The sequence below is a fragment of the Pan paniscus genome, chromosome 13 (assembly GCF_029289425.2).
Source record: "Pan paniscus chromosome 13, NHGRI_mPanPan1-v2.0_pri, whole genome shotgun sequence".
Lineage (NCBI taxonomy): Eukaryota > Metazoa > Chordata > Mammalia > Primates > Hominidae > Pan > Pan paniscus.
This window is the reverse complement of record NC_073262.2, coordinates 77,832,176-77,849,409: the sequence shown is the minus strand read 5'-3', so window position 1 is coordinate 77,849,409 and position 17,234 is coordinate 77,832,176. Positions and strand designations below refer to the sequence as shown.

Below are 17,234 nucleotides of genomic sequence, written 5' to 3'. Positions count from 1 at the left end.
TGCAGGCTATTAACATTAAAAAAAATTTTTTTAAGACAGGGTTTCATTTACATCACCCAGTCTGGAGTACAGTGGTATAATCTTGTCTCACTGCAACCTCCACCTCCCAGGCTCAAGGGATCCTCCTGCCCCAGCCTCCCAAGTAGCTGGGACTACAGGTGTACACCATCATGCCCAGCTAATTTTTGTATTTTTTGTAGAGATGGGGTTTTGCTATGTTGCCAGGCTGGTCTCAAACTCCTAAACTCAAGTGATCCACCCACCTTGACCTCCCAAAGTGCGGGTATTACAGGCCTGAGTGAGCATGCCTGGCCTAAAATGTTCAAAAGTAGATAATTTAAATATCTTTCCATGTGGTCAGTTAGAATTACCTTACTAAAGTTAATGATAACAATCCTACTCCACCTCAATACTTCAAGGAAAGGGAGTTAGTAACCAAGACCTGGGTTTCTTTCTATCTGGTTTGCTATGAGCTACACTTGGAATTTTAAACTGAAATTCCCCATTTTAAGATGCTGCTACCAGATGGATGTGGTGGCTCGTTCCTGTAATTCAAGCTCTTTGGGAGGCTGAGATGGATCGTTTAAGCCTAGGAGTTGGAGACCAGCCTGGGCAACACAGGGAGACTGTGGCTCTATAAAAAATTTAAAAATTAGCAGGTGTGGTGGTGCATGCCTGTAGTCCCACCTACTCAGAAGGCTGAGGTGGGAGGATTGCTTAAGCCCAGGAGGTCAAAGCTGCAGTGAGCTATAGTCGCAACACTGCACTCCAGTCTGGATGACAGAGCAAGACCTTGTCTCAAAAAAAAGAGATGCTGCTACCTCCACATAGATCTCAAAGAAGTAGTGAATATTTAGCAGACAATGTTTCCTGTTTTAGTTATGTATTACTAAATAGATATTAGCACTTCATAATAAACAACCCTAAAACTTAATAGCTTCAAATGACAAAGTTTCTTTTTTTTCTTTTAGCACCAGAGTCCATGAGACATTTTATTTGTAAATATGTATTACATCTCTAAAAAAAGAATCCCAGGATTTTACCTCCTGTGTGTTTTCTTCTTGCTTCTTCATGGTCCATGATACCAGCTGAGGTTGTTAGTACAATAAAACCAAACTGGCGGGATAGAAGCAGATTATTCTGCCATTTTTCCAGATGTTTGAGTTGCACATCAAATCTGGGGCTGATTACTCAACGCTTGTTTAGCCTACCTGTGAGGTTCACAACAATTTTTCCCACCTCTGTAATCATCAATGATTCAAATTTGCCAATGTAACCATACTTCACCATTACGGTGAGAAACCAGATGATGATTTTGGAGCACAGCCTAATAAGAACCTGGGGTTTGCCTCTTCTTTCGGCATTGTTGATGCTCTTGAGAGCATCAGGCAGGACATTCATGTGCACCATTGTGGCGTCACGAAAAGATGGCGGAAAGAGCCAAACGACAACCCTTTCATTGCTCTTGACACCGTGGGTCAGGAATTTGGGTAAAGCTCATTTGGATGGCTCATTTTTGTTCCTCGTGGTGTTGGGAAGGCTTGACGAGAGCTAGAGATCCAAGAAGGCCTCACTCATGTGTTGGACACCTCAGTTCTCTTTCTCTGGACTTTTTTCTGTCCAAGTGGTTTCTGGAGAGGGCTATATTTGGGAGTGATCTGTCATACTTCTCTTTGCTATCGGATTTCTATCTTCATCATGCCATCATCACTCAGGCTATCATCATCACCCGGTCTTATCAGATATTGCCAAATTATGATGTCATAACTTACTATGACTGTCCCCACTGTCCATGAAAAAACACAGAAAAGATTACATACTTCTCAGGGAGGTCCCTGTTCATCTTTATGGCCTCACTGTAGTCCTCTCAGAAGGTACTTCTTTTCTTCAGTCTTCCTCAGTGCAAATATCCACCCTCAATCAACATCAACATGGGTTGGTGTTACTCCAATTCACTCCTCTTTTTCTTTTTTTTGTTTTTGTTTTTGTTTTTTTGAGATGGAGTCTTGCTCTGTCACCCAGGCTGGAGTGCAGTGGCGTGATCTTGGCTCACGGCAACCTCTGACTCCCAGGTTCACGCCATTCTCCTGACTCAGCCTCCTGAGTAGCTGGGACTACAGGAACCTGCCACAATGCTTGGCTAATTTTTTGTATTTTTAGTAAAAAGACGGGGTTTCACCGTGTTAGCCAGGATGGTCTCCATCTCCTGGCCTTGTGATCCGCCCACCTTGGCCTCCCGAAGTGCTGGGATTACAGGCATGAACCACCGCGCCTGGCCTTCATTCCCCTCTTTCTATAACGCAATCTTAGGATGCAAAACCAAGCAAAGTCTGAATTAATCTATCTAGAATAGCACCGTGGAGTCACAGCCATGGTCAGGCCCCTCCACAGAACAGACTGGATTTCGGAACCTATGTCTCTCCCTGCCACAAGCAACTAGTCCATATGCAACTTGGAAGCAGCCACTGTGGATCTTGGCTTCTTTCTTGCTTCCTCCTCCATAGTTACTGCCACTGATTTAGTGCTAAAGAGATAGGAACATCACTTAAAACCATCTCTACACATAAATCCACTTAGAAAATTTTTTTCCCCTGGAGGATCTATTATTGAAGTACAAGGCTTTACTGTTTATTCTACTGTAGACACCACAGGACACCATGTTCTTGGTTAGAATTGAGTACTTGAGAAACTATATGAATAATTGCTTGTTGAACAGTACACGTGAATTATCTCTATTTTCCAGCTAAAGATTGAGCCTAAAATGATTAGTATTTTTGTAATTTTGAATCATTTGATCCATTTGAAGTTGGATTAGTGACAAAGTCTTATTCATTTTTCAAGTGTTAGTTCTGAGGGCTTCTCCCAGAACTAGCAGCAACCAGCGTTGCTGCTAGATAATATTGCACCTTTAAGCTAACAAGTAAAAAGCTGATCCTCTGGGTTGATGTTGTCTCATGCTAGGGCTCTAGGCAGAGTGGGCTGGAGTTCAGTCCCCAGCCATCTTCTTAGCAGGGCATTCTAGATGTTTAATCTTTTATGTTGACGTGTTGATATCACTTCCATTAGCCATTTGTTAGAATTACTAAATTAAATTTACATAATTCAAGGATCTAAAAAGAACAGAAGTTCAGTCAGAGCCATTTTTCTGAGCTATTTCTGCATTCCTCTGAAGAAGATAATTTGTCCAAACTTAACAAAAACAGGTGTTAAAATTGAGTACGTTCTGAGACTACTCAGACTTTTTTTAAGATTTTTTTTTAGTCTCAAGCCCTACATGAAATACAATCCCTTAAATCTTCCAATCTTAGAGCTAGAAGACAAAGTTGAGCACCCTCACTTTACCCAGAGGCAATTTTGTGCCCCAGATGACAAAGCTCTTAGATCTACTCATTTGCTTATGGCTCCACCAGTACTTCTAGGTCAGGCCCTCTTTCACCTGAAGGATTAGCCATACTTCTGGAACCATTTTCCAGGTTCCTTGAAATAAATATCTTCGCTTTGCTGGGGACCCTAGTTTCCTGTTAAGTAGTGAATGACCCTTCTTTCCTCCCGCCAGCCACAGTCCTATTTCACAGAGGAAGAGAATGACCAGCAAGTCAACTTCTACTACAGAGAAGCAGCAACTGATAAAAGGCCAAATCTTACAAGGTGCCAACGTGAAGAAAAAGGCCCACTACCCTGCAGCCAACTCATATCAAAAGTTAATCTGTTTAGTCCTCTCTGCCGGGGCGAATGTACAGTTTTTCTTTTTGTCTCCCTCTTGCCCCATCACCAGGTGGTTGTCGTTGTCCTTCCCGGCTAGTTGCCAATAAAGTTGTTACAAAGTGACCTTGAGTGTCTTCCTTGGTGCACCCGAAACCCCGCCTTCTTCATCCGGGTGCTGCGGCGCGAATAAGAGCCGGACCGCGCTTGCGCATTGAGTCCCACTCCTTCGACCTCTGCCGCAGCCCGTGCCGCCGCCGCCGCCTCCCGGGAAGGTAAGTGGAGGGCACAGGGAGCCCGGCCTGGCCAGGGCGGAGCGGCGCCCAATAGGGACCCATTCATTGTGCCGGCGCCTCACTGGGCACGGGGCCCAAGCTGACGGCGTGCACGGGAGCCTGCGGGGCCTGGGTGGGAAGAACAGGCCCCTGGAGGGCACTTGACCTTAAGCCTCTTTGCCTCCGCAGAGAGGAAGCGGGAGAGGAGCCCACGTCGCCTGTCACCCAATATCTCCAGCCGCGCAGTCCCGAAGAGTGTAAGATGTTCGCCTGCGCCAAGCTCGCCTGCACCCCCTCTCTGGTGCGTAGCCCAGGCAGGGTCGGGGGGATTGAGGGGTGGGCGTTTTGGCCTGGAGCGTCCACGTTGTTGAATGGGGCAACCTTCGGGCGGGGCACACCGCCCTCGGGAACGGCTTTCTCCTCACCTATTAACCCATTGCCGTTTTCTTCCTAATCTTAGGGCATCTCAGCCCTCTCCTCGCCACTAGGGCGAGGCAGAGCAGCCGAGGCCTAGCTGTCAGGCCTCACTCGGTGTAGGTCAAACTCTCTTGTCCCTAGACCAGGAGTGGCCCTTTCCCCCACCTTCTCTCAGCCTCTCTGTTGGATTGGGGTCGACGCGAAGGTTGGAGTACTGCAGAGGATGTAGGGGGCCGTTGAGGCCTAGTTCACCTCAGCAGCGCTTTCCAGTGCCTGTCTGTAGGTCAAACTCGTTGCTGCAGAGGGAGGGACTTTGCCTTTCCGTGTGGGGGCGGAGGAAGGTGGTGGGGGAACGAGCCCAAAGTCTTTCTTCCTGCCTCTGGAGTATTACTTTCATAACAATTTTGCAGGCTTAAAGTGAGGTCTAGATCTGGAGGATTTGTCTTAGAGAATCAGGTTTTGGTTCGGAAGGGTTTTTCTGTGACCTTAGTTTAGTGGACACTCAAGGGCAGAGAAGTTGGACTGGAATATGTCCTTATGGTCAGATATTTCACAGATTATTCTTAAACTGATGTAGAATTGGTTAAGTTCCTTTTTTAGAAATTTTTTTTATGATTAATGGTCATATAGAAATATCTTTGAAATGGTCAGGGCTATTAACTGCTGGGCTATTTTGAATGATAAATGTTTATTGTGACGCTCCTAATATACTTGTTGGTCCACTTAAAAATGCCAAAGAATGTGTGGTATTTATTGCTTTTTTCTGACTTGACTTATGGCACTACAATAATGGAAATGTCAAAAGCAGTTCTTACTCTCTTTGTAACTGTTATTAGAAATTTTATTCAAGGTAGCAAGCTTTACAATTTCATTAGCATGAAACTTTATTAAAATTGCTTATGTATTAAAAATGACCAAACAGCAAAGAGTCAATTCAGAAGTCTCTGATTCATTCTTACTGCTTGCTTTTTTAGAATTCATGGTACCAGAAAAGTCATTGAAGTCTTACCTGTATTCTTTCTTAATATTGAAATCTTTATTTTTTTTTCATTAATAGATCCGAGCTGGATCCAGAGTTGCATACAGACCAATTTCTGCATCAGTGTTATCTCGACCAGAGGCTAGTAGGACTGGAGAGGTAATAGTAGCAATAATTGAAATTAGGTAACACTACCAAATAAGGGTAGGGTTTTGATTAGAGTGAAGGAAAAAAACTTTATTAATAAGAGTTTGAGGGCAAGTCTTTCCCACCCTTTTATCCAAAAAACTAGATGAGCCAAATAGCCAAAAATAGAGAGCCAAAAAACTAGATGAGCCAAATAGAGAAATTTCTCTATCCAAAACTTGGCCAAGTATTTATATTCAAGTCTATTGATTTAAGTTGCCTATATTTAAAATTATAATAGCTACAGCTATTGAAAAATGTACTCATTGGGCTGGATGCAGTGGCTCACACCTGTGTTCCTAGCACTGTGGGAGGCCAAGGAGGGAGGATTGCTTGACCCCAGGAGTTCAAGATCAGCCTGGGCCACATAGTAAGATCCTGTTTCTACAAAACATTTAAAAATTAACCCAGCCTGGTGGTCACCTGTAGTGTTAGCTACTCAGGAGGCTGAGGTGGGGAGCTGGCTTGAGCCCAGGAGTTCAAGGCTATAGTGAGCTATGATCACACCACACTGTACTGCACTCCAGCCTGGGTGACAGACCAGGTGAGACCTTGTCTCTTTTAAGAAAAAACAAAACAAAAAACCCTACTTTATTTAAAAGCATATTTATATATGTTGTTTCTTAATTTTCAACACCCTTTTAAGATGTAGATATTGTTATCCCTGTTCCACAAGAGTGAGATTATTCTAAGCTCTTGATTTGTTTCTTTACACTCAGCTACAAAATAAAAAAGTAGTTATCATTTTGACAATATGGTATTTAATTAAAATAGCTACCTGTGGTTACTGATACGACTTTTACCTTTATTTTCTGTTTTCCAGGGCTCTACGGTATTTAATGGGGCCCAGAATGGTGTGTCTCAGCTAATCCAAAGGGAGTTTCAGACCAGTGCAATCAGCAGAGACATTGATACTGCTGCCAAATTTATTGGTGCAGGTGCTGCAACAGTAGGAGTGGCTGGTTCTGGTGCTGGTATTGGAACAGTCTTTGGCAGCCTTATCATTGGTTATGCCAGGTAATCATTTCTATCCCTAAATAAGTTAGTTTAAGAGCATGCTTGTAGTAGTTGGAAACTTAGCTACTGAAATAATAGCTACTTTGCATTAAGTGCTTACTCTGTGTCTTGCATTATATTTAAAGGGCTTTGTATGCATTATCTCAATTCTCATAACACCATTTGGGGTGTTATGAGAATAACATCTATGAAGGACTAGAGACACAGAGGCCACGTTACTTGCCCAGGTCATAGCTAGTAAATGTCAGAAAATGAATTTTAACTAAGTCTGACTTCAGAGTCTGCATTCCTAATTGTTAAGCTATTTTGGGAATAAAATTATTAGAGCACATTCCTTAAAAGGATCAATTTATTTTATTTAAGACCTAAACTGTCAGATCTTAAAAGGTATAGATCATATTTTCAGATGGATAAGAATGTCAGAACCCATCAAAATGAATGAAAACTAACCATTTATATTGACAGACAGCTCCCTACCTTTACACCATATTATCAGGATTGAAGGAGAATAGTGTAAGAGAGATCTAGGCAAATACTCTTCCAGCAGACTTTTCAGTTTACAAAAATCCCCACACTAGTAATCTGATTCTTTAACATTTACCAAACATGTTGAAACTAATATTTCAAAGTAACAGTCATATGTGGTCTCTTTTAGAAACCCTTCGCTGAAGCAGCAGCTGTTCTCATATGCTATCCTGGGATTTGCCTTGTCTGAAGCTATGGGTCTCTTTTGTTTGATGGTTGCTTTCTTGATTTTGTTTGCCATGTAACAAATTACTGCTTGACATGTTGGCATTCATATTAATTACGGATGTAATTCTGTGTATCTTACTGTGACTCCGAAAACTGTAGTATTGGTGTCATGGGAATGTACGTTATTTCCAAAGTCATTTCATTAAAGATGAAAACTTTAATTTCTTCTGTGATTTGTACTTACACTAAGTTTAGATTATCACAAAGAAGAACGTGCATTCAGGCAGATGCTGTCCCATTCAGAGGAAGCTACAGCAGTTGCTCCACTGATGAAAAATATTCCAATGTAATTTTTATGGGAATTCTTTTATATAGTGTTCTACATATTGTAATTCATAGGGCTTTTGTTTATTCATATAAAGGATAAATATTTGGGTGTTTTGAGCTTCTATAAAATATGATTAATTAAAGGTAGTTAATACTCAAGATGGTCTTGTGTTTTTAAGGTCTAACATCAGTTAGAATACTTCAAATCAGAATCACCTTCCAAGACTGACTTGGCAGGTGGTTCTAAAAATAAATCATGTCAGCTTTTTAGGAAATGAAGCCTTAAGCTAGAGGGTAATGTGACTTTTGTTTTTCAGTAAGTCTCACATTAAGCAATTGTGTGCCTCTAATGAATCTTCCATGTCTTTTCAGAACAGGCTCAGTCCAACTAGCAGCTAGTTTCTTACTTGAACAAGACTATTAAAAACCAAATATCAAAAAGTAAACTAAATTGGCTAGATTTTTACAGCCAAAAATTGCTGTAAGGCAGTGTGTATCACTGTTGCTAACATGTTTATAGTGGGAGTCTTGGGGATGATAGCTGGTTCAACAGTATTTTGCTAATACTTTATGTTGCTTCTTGGTCAAACTTTTCCCATTCAAAGGAAGAAGATGGTGCTACTATAGACAGTTTTTCCCCTAGCAAATATATTGTACCATAATATCTATTGTCCAAGTTTCAGGGTTTTTTGAAAGTTGATAATTAGGAAAGTGACATTTTACTTTTCTTAGTGCCCTTTGCCTGTTTGATTTCCATTGAGAAAGAGCAGTCAGTTACCAAAGTTCCTCAAGTATGGGAAGACCACCTCCATCAGAATCAGTGCTTGTTTAAAAAATAAAAATCCCTAGGTTCCAGACCTACTGAATTGGACTCTTTGGACATGAGACTCAGCAATCTACATCTTTAAAAAGGCTTCCCAGGTGGTTTTTGTGCATACTGTTTGAGAGTCACTAAGTTATATATATATCCTAACTTCTGTAAAGTGAAATGAGGCCCCAAAAAGCTAAAGAGGTAGAGCTGCTACCTCGTTTTTAGTTGATTCATCATCTAGTCTATATCACCCAAAAGAATTGGAAATAGGTATTCAAACAAAAACCTGTATACAAGTATTCATAGAAGCACTACTTACAATAGCCAAAAGGTAGAAACAACCAAATGTCTATCAGCTGATGAATGGATAAGTAAAATACATCCATATAATGGAATATTCAGCCATGAAAAGGAATGAGGCACTGATACATAATGAATAGATGTGAGTGAACCCTAAAAAAGCATGCTAAGTGGAAGAAGCCAGCCACATGATTCCATTTATATGAAATATCCAAAATAGGCAAATCCATGGTGACAAAGCCAATTAGTAGTTATCAGGAACTAGGGAGGGGGTGAAAAGGGAGTGACTGCTTAATGCGTATGGGGATTCCTTTTAGGATGATGAAAATTGGATGAATTACAGCTGGTCTGATGGTAGTGGGTTATCAGAACTTATTAACATTAGTGTCATTAAAGTTGGTATATAGCCCCTCACTGCTAAATCTGGCTCAAAAATTAAAAGATTATTAAAATTTGATGAATTAGTGGTGATGGTTGCACAACATTGTAAATATAATAAATGTCACTGAACTGTACACTTTAAGGTGGTTAAAATGGCAAATTTTACATGTCTTACTGAAACTACTGTACTATTTAATAAAGTACATAGTATAAAATTTTAAAAGTGATAGGAAAATGCTTAGATTAATAGTCACCTATTCCAAGTATATTTTAAATAAAAACAGTCTTGGTAAAGACCTGTTCTTGGTGCTGGTTTTGGTGGTTGAAAAGGCTTGAAACGTTGATTTGGGAACAGGTTTCTTGTAAGAGATGTCCCAGCTGAGGGAATCTCCCAGAATGAAAATGGACTAACTGAACTGTGGCTGCATAGTCTTCAGGCTACTGAGAAAACAATACAACAAAAAACCACACACAATGACTCAAACTTTATAGAGGGGAAAGGTAATAGTGCATCACAAGTTTAACATCCTTGAGTATACATCCTTTTACTTAACTTTTGTTTCTAGTAACAAAGTTATGACATTGAAAGTACATCACTGGAATGCATCTACTAGCAGAAATGTTTATTGTGCACCATTTTTATAGGAAGTACTGCCTCAGCTTACGAGCTTTGCAAACAAATATTAATGCTAAATGGTTTTTACTGACATCTTCGTTTCTGAACAGAAGCTGATAAAGATACTATTTTTCTGTCAAACATGAAATGGATTTTCCATGTTGATAAGATGGTGTTGGTAAAATGGTGAATTAAATGAGTGGCAGTAAGTGTTCAGGTGTTCAGAGGGAGTAGAAATAATTTTATAGTTGAAGAATTACATGAAAAAGTACTATTTATAACTTAAGACAAACCTTAAAGAACCGTGTCACAAGGACAGACCAGGAGAGGGCATTTTGGCTAGTGAACGGCATGAGGAAAAGTAAACGAGCACAGCATTGGTACATGAGAAACAAGGAGTTCCCTGAGTAGGAAACAGAAATGGTGTGAGATAAGGCTGTAAAGGAAGACTGGGACCATTTTATGTAAACAGGCAGGTATAAGATTGTGAGTTTTATTCATGTGATACTGTCAGTCATTCAAAGTTTAGAGCTGTATTTTAGAAAGGTTGATAGGAGACCAGTATGTGAGATGGACTGGAGCCAGCAATGAACAGCAGTTCATACTATAGTAGCTTTGCTGAAATGTAATGAAGGTGTAGTCTAGGATGGTGGCAGTGAAGACAGTTGACCCCCTGAACAACATGGGTTTGAACTGTGCAGGTCCACTTACACACAGATTTTTTTCAATATGTTGGAAAATTTTTTGAGGTTTGTAACAAATTGAAAAAACTCTCAGACAAACCATGTAGCCTAAAAATAATTGAGAAAATTAAGAAAATGGTATGAATGCATAAAATATGTAGATACTGGTCTACTTTATTTACTGCCATAAAATATACATAAATCTATTACAAAAACAAATTTATCAAAACATGCACATAGACTACATTGTACCATTTACAGTTGAGAGAAATATAAACGTAGAGATGGAGTAAATCATAGCTGCATAAAATTAACTGAAGAACATACTGTACTACTGTAATAATTTAGTGGCCACCTCCTGTTGCTACTGTAGTGAGCTTAAGTGTTATGAGTATCCACTTAAAATGCTGTGATGCTCATCATCTTCATGGGGCAGTTCATCTCCAGTAAATTGTGTATCACAAAAAAAGTGATCTTTCGCAGTTCTTGCCTTTTTTTTTTTTTGAGATGAAGTCTCTCTCTTTTCTCCCAGGCTGGAATGCAATGGCGGCTCACTGCCAACTTCCACCTCCGGGGTTCAAGCGATTCTCCTGCCTCAGCCTCCTGAGTAGTTGGGATTACAGGCACCTGCCACCACACCCAGCTAATTTTTGTATTTTTAGTAGAGATGGGGTTTCACCATGTTGGCCAGGCTGATCTTGAACTCCTTACCTCAGGTGACCCCGCCACAGCCTCCCAAAGTGCTAGGACTACAGGCGTGAGCCACCGTGCCCGGCCAGTTCTTGCATATTTTTCACTGAGTTAGTGCAATATTATAAACCTTGAATAACACCATGGAACCTATACAAAGTACTAGTAGTGATGCTAGAAGCGGTCCCACGACGCGAAGTCATGACATTGCAAGAAGCTGAATGGCTTGATATGCACCATAGGTAGAAGACGTCCGCAGCTGCAGTTGTCACCATTTCAGACAGACAGTTCATCTTGTAAACAGATGGTGTAAACTTGTAAACTTAATGATATCGATATAGTACTAGAAATGTATTTTCTCTTAGGATTTTCTTAACATTTTCTTTTCTCCACCTTTATTGTAAGAATACAGTATGTAATGTATATAGAATACAAAATTTGTTTATCAACGATGTAATCAGTAAGGCTTCTGGTCAACAGTAGGCTGTTAGTAGTTAAGTTTGGAGGAAGTCAAAAGCTATATGCAAATTTTTTTATTGCATGGGAGGCTGGTGGGGGGAATCAATGCCCTGAACACCCAACCTTATTCAAGGATCAACTATATTTTAAAAAGAGTGCAAAGGTAGTATCAGTAGGATTTAATGCCTAGATCTCAGGAACCAGTTAGGAGAAGAGAGGGTGTGTGCATCTAGTAAGTGCTAGCTATACTGTTATTTAACCCTCATAACAACTGTAAACTTGGGAATAATTTCCAAGATGCAAAGGAAAATAGGCTCAGAGGTTAAACAGTTCCCAAAATTACATAGCTATTAAGTGGCAAAGTCAGGATCCAAATTCAGATCTTCCTTAAAGCCCAAGCTCTGATTTTTTTTTTTATATATGACTGTTAGCAATGACAAGGAAAAACCTGATTTGGGGAAATGATGAACTTTGTTTTTTATATAATTTTAAATACAAGAGGTATAATTTTACAGATCTGGGCTTTAAAAGAGAAGAAAGGTATGTACAGCACAGACTAGATGTGCATAAGAGAAGTGCAGAGCAGCAGTAGGGACCCAGCTCCACACAGGTAACAAATTGGTAGTGAACATCATTCACCTAGTTTTGTGACTCTCCAGCAATGTTGGGAAGCTTGCTAATACAAACTGATGTAAAGAGCAGTGAGGGTTATCAGGGTTGTGCACTGGGAAGAAGAGATGATAGAAGGTCAAAGTGGCTCTAGGCAGACAGCAAACAAGCGCACTGTTCAACAAAATGACCTATGCATTTCAAACTGGGTAAGGAACAAGGGAAGACACAATAAAGGTGATAAATTGAAATAACAGAGGGGTCAAGAGCTCAGAGGTTTCACTAATGTTGAAAAGCCGTTTCAATAAGAACCAAAAAATACACAAGAAATTTAAAGAATTTCAGAGTTCAAGATCTTGGAAATAAGGTAGGCTCGAGGAATGATCAAAATTTGAGGTCAAGTTGCTGAGTGATTGAAGTTGGGTAGAAATAAATGTAAATGCTGTTAATTTTAAGGCAGGATTGTAGATAAATGGGAAATAACATTTGAGAACCAAATAAACTACTTGTGCTTCTGCTGTAAATTTTAAGTTCTGTTAGACAAATTTAGTGAATATGGTTTGGTTTGGGTGTTGGGTGCTTGCAAGAGGAAAAAATTGTATTGTTATGGTCCTACGTGCAAAGCCTTTTAAAATATTTTGTGATTTCTACATAGGAAATTATAAATGAGTTGTTGATTCCTCTACATGCTGAGCATATCAACGTAGTTATTTCATAGTATAATTCTACTGACAATGTTATGGACTTAACACCCAAATACATGGTCCATCAGTTACTTGCCCAATTCTTTATTAAGGGCAAAAAAATATTATTTCCCTAAAAACTGGTTCAGGTTCCTGGCAAGAATTTGCACTTCTTTCTCCTGAATTGACAAAAGTAATGTGTCTCCTCTGAGACATTTAGTGACTTCGATCTTCTTTCTCAAGGGAGCTTAAATATTGGAGAGAGGAAGTAAAGAGAGTACCTAAGACCAATAGAGACTCATAAATCCAAGAGCTTTTGGTTGTTCCTCCCATTAGCATGAGCTAGCATCCTACAACTTATTATGGCAGAGACTCCTGAGGACCCATGTTTGTTGTCAGTGGCGCTTCAACAACAGCTTTTAGTCAGCACTTCCCAGCCATGGAGACTCCAGGATCTCCTCTTATAATTGCATCCCAGGCTTTGCTTCCTCAAATAGCTACACAGGTTGGCTGAGTCTCTCGGCTGCCAGACATCGCAGTATTTTTCCCTCAAGAGTTGTATCTTAAGGACAACTCACAGAATTCTCCGACCGCTCTAGTGCTATCTAAAGTGTCTGTTACTTTCAAGTTCTCTAAAGTTGTATTTAAAAAGCAAGTTCTAATATTGTATGTTATTACACCCCTGCTCTATTTTCTCCATAGTACTTACCACAATTTAAATTATCTTGTTTATATATGTAGCATGTCTCCCCCTGCCCCTGCACCCAACCACAAGAGTCTCCTGAAAAATCTTTGTCTTATTTATAGTTGTCACCTCAGAGCCAGAAACAGTGCCTGGAATGTTCATGCTCAATTAATATAGATGCTTTATGAGTAAAGAGAGCATTTATGAGTAAAGGTTGATGCTTGACCTCATTGGCCATAGTTGACCTATGAGGCTGTATCCAAGGTAAGAAGGTAACTGAAACGAGCAGGATGTTAGTCTAAGGACCCAGGAGGATCCATATGGTGACCGACCTCCCTTGATTTCTAGGATACAGATCACATGGCTTTGGTGTTACGTGGGCCTCAGGTTGACAAATAGACTAGTTATGGGAAGCTATGAAAGGTAGGAGTGATCCTATTTTTATTAATAATATTGTATAAAAAGAATATAATGATGGCAATCCCTCTTTCTGGTGAGTCAGATGAGAGAGAGGTGGCATTAGCATCAAGAATGAAAACAAGGCCCTTAAATTCCATTCTCCCTCTCTCTGGGCTGGTTTTGTTGAAGCTAGTATAAGCTAACTGGTATGATGTGAAGATAAACATAGCCCTTTTTCCCCATAATGCCACACCCCATTAATTATAAATTCTTTTGGGAAACCCAAGATTTGGGTTGGAGGGTAGACATCCCTGCACTTAAAATTTCCATGATGAGGACAAGTGCTGAGAGGTAACTTTAACATAGGCCATTTCAGCAATGTGCAGGAAGACCCTGAGCTGGCAGAGAGAGGAAAAGATCTGCCATGAGATAGAAGCTACCAAAATGTCTGTACAACGTCTAGGGCCACATTATCCTATTTCATTTCTCAGATATCAGTGGGGTAATCATGTCCTGCGTCTCCCACCCCTTTCACATCTCACACACACACACACACACACACACACACACACCACACACACCCCTACCTTGATCCCACTGATAAAATCCCAGCTAATCCACTGTACTGGGCTGCATCCTGAGAATATCATGAAAATGTAGAGGCTCTTTCCCTAAGCCTAGGATTAGTTGTACCAAGTAGACATAAGGGGTGCCCTGTAGTCTTCTATGTTTTGGTTAGCTGCAGACAAACAGAAACTATGTTCTGAAAATTAATTATTAGAGAGAGAAGGAGAGGAAGTTGAAAGGGAAGATGGAGAGAGAGATGGTTTGGCTGTGTCCCCACCCCAAATCTCATCTTGAAGTGTAGTTCCCATAATCCCCACATGTCATGGGAGGGACCAGGTGGAGATAATTGAATGATTGGGGTGGTTTCCCCATCCTGTTCTCATGATAGTGAGTTAGTTCTGAGATCTGATGGTTTTATAATGGGCTTCTCCTTTTGCTGGGCACTCATTCATGTGAAGAAGAAGGACATGTTTGCTTCCCCTTCCGCCATGATTGTGAGTTTCCTGAAGCCTCCCCAGCCATGCTGAACTGTGAATCAATTAAACCTCTTTCCTTTATAAATTACCCAGTCTCGGGTATATCTTTATTAGCAGCGTGAGAACAGATATATATATATATACACACACACACACACACACACATATATACACATATATATACACACATATACATACATACATACATACATACACACACACACACACACGTTTTAGAATTTTTGTGAGTAGTTTTAACAGATTATGGATTAACAGCCCTATCATACTAAGGTGGAAATACCACATTGTGTGGCATCTGGAAGATTTTGAGGGCACTTAGAGACCATCATTGTTTCTTGTGATATTTACTTATTAACATTTTCATGACAGAAATGCATTTTCTTCAAATAGCCTCATTTTGTATCTAAGGAATATTAGTTTTATTTAGCAGTCATGCTGGGTTCTTAAAGGAGATTCACTAGACCCTCACTAATTCTCTTAGAACTAAGTTGGGTAGATGTATCATGGAACAAGACAGGCAAAGAAGAGGTCTACAAGAAGTTTCCTGCGTTTGTAAAGAGAAGACTGTAAAGAATTTTAGGACTCTTGGGGATATTGAGGAATGCAAAAGTGAGAATAAAGATGGAAAAGGGTGGCATTTTATGAGGATATGAATAAGTAGTGAGACAAGTTCATGGACTCAGACCTGAATATGGTAACTACATTCATTTTGACAATGCTGAATGTTTTCCCCACTTGTAGAAAAACTATAGTAAACAAACTGCTGTGGAACTAGAAATATGTGGATAAAGTGAGACCCTTTGTTAAATGCCGGGCTGCCAAAATGCATATATAACAGATTGGCATAGTTTCCACCTGTTTCCTGCCCCCTATCTTATTTTTTTTTCTCACTTTAGGTATACCCTCTCTTTAGAAAATTAGCTAAAACTGAATTATCAAAACAGATCAGAGTACTGTTCATATCACTAAACAGTTCTTCTCTTGTCTAAAAAGAACTGAAAGACTTTCTTTAAAATAATGTGTTTCTCGAATGCATCATGTAGATAACTGCTTGATAACAGACTGGAGAAGTAGCAATGAGAAATTTAAAACCAAAGCTACTGCCCAATTGAATCAACACTGGAAAAAATTTCAAATTTTAATACACGTGAATGGAAAAACAATTTTTTAAAAAAAATCTATTCTAATTGACCCAAACTTCTTTTGAAATGTCGTAACATTTGTAGTTCTTTTTCTCACATTAGTTGTTTTGGGAGATGGAGAGAGAAGCATCTATTTAATCAATGTGTTCTAGACCTAACAATTGTGATGTCAATCAAACATTTTGTCCACCATTTCCATCATGAGTAATCTGAACTGTGAGGTTTTGCTGACATAATTAGTGTTACACTGCAATGGCACTACTACATTACTGTTACTATATGGGGACAGTACTTTCATTTTAAGTAGGAAAGTGTTAATAATTTGGCTTAATGTTTCTTAACTAAAATTAGTTTTAAAAGAGGACTGAGTTGGCTTATACACATGTATGCGGTCCAGAGACCTACCTGTTAAAATGTCAATGCCATTACAATTTCACTTTTATGCCAGCTATCATTCTTGAACTTCAGGCTCATTAACTCTCATACTATCCCCCAAAACCTTTCAACAATTTTGAGAGTGTATTTTATGTTAATATATAAACTAGTTCATAATTTTGTTCCAGACTAGAAATCAGTATTTAATAAATGGAAAAAATAAGACACTGAAAATCTTTTATTGAATAATGTAAATTTTCACAGAGGCCTCTGATCATACTTTTCAACTGGTGCCTATTTATTGAATAACCAACATCCTTACAGTTAATATTAAAATCTTTAAGTTGTGTGGGGTTTTTTGGAGGGGAGGGATGGGCAATTACCAGCAAACTCCGCCTCCCCCAAACCTCACCTAACCCGAAGCTCCCCGCCTCAGGCTCCCGGGGAGCCAACGGGTGGGCTGAGGAACGCAGCCTACTTTTACCCACCTCCCTACCTAGTGCTGGGAAGTGACGGAAACGGAGACACCCGGCTCCTGGGGCTGGGCTCGGAGGACCCATCTTGCTTTCCCTCTAGCAGCCTTTCCGGAGCTCACCTTTCCTCCCCTCACACCGCCAAAGCCCTGCCTAGCCCTCCACCGCCGCCTGCACCCGCGCCCTCCTCCAGCCGACAGCCAATCACAGTCTTCCACAGCTCCAGGTTTACAGAAGTAACGCTCCTTGGGCCCTCTGGTCCCGCCCC

General features: G+C 40.1%; 1 protein-coding gene and 1 pseudogene across 1 annotated transcript; one reads left to right on the top strand and one right to left on the bottom strand.

The window, feature by feature from the left end:
- Positions 1–974: 974 nt before the first annotated feature.
- Positions 975–7,490, top strand: ATP5MC3 (ATP synthase membrane subunit c locus 3). The gene is made up of 5 exons (XM_003824231.7): positions 975–3,977; positions 4,167–4,278; positions 5,452–5,532; positions 6,383–6,576; positions 7,232–7,490. The coding sequence occupies exons 2-5, from the start codon at positions 4,240–4,242 to the stop codon at positions 7,344–7,346; spliced, it is 429 nt and encodes a 142-aa protein (XP_003824279.1). The 5' UTR covers positions 975–3,977; positions 4,167–4,239; the 3' UTR covers positions 7,347–7,490.
- Positions 1,018–1,410, bottom strand: LOC134728702 (small ribosomal subunit protein uS8-like; annotated as a pseudogene).
- Positions 7,491–17,234: the final 9,744 nt, after the last annotated feature.

What these genes read in the sequence shown, in the direction of transcription:
- ATP5MC3 (XM_003824231.7), top strand. Translation starts at nt 4,240, where the DNA reads ATGTTCGCCTGCGCCAAGCTCGCCTGCACCCCCTCTCTG. An exon ending in TCGCCTGCACCCCCTCTCTG is followed by an intron (nt 4,279 to 5,451) that starts GTGCGTAGCCCA and finishes TTTCATTAATAG; the next exon opens with ATCCGAGCTGGATCCAGAGT. An exon ending in CTTATCATTGGTTATGCCAG is followed by an intron (nt 6,577 to 7,231) that starts GTAATCATTTCT and finishes GGTCTCTTTTAG; the next exon opens with AAACCCTTCGCTGAAGCAGC.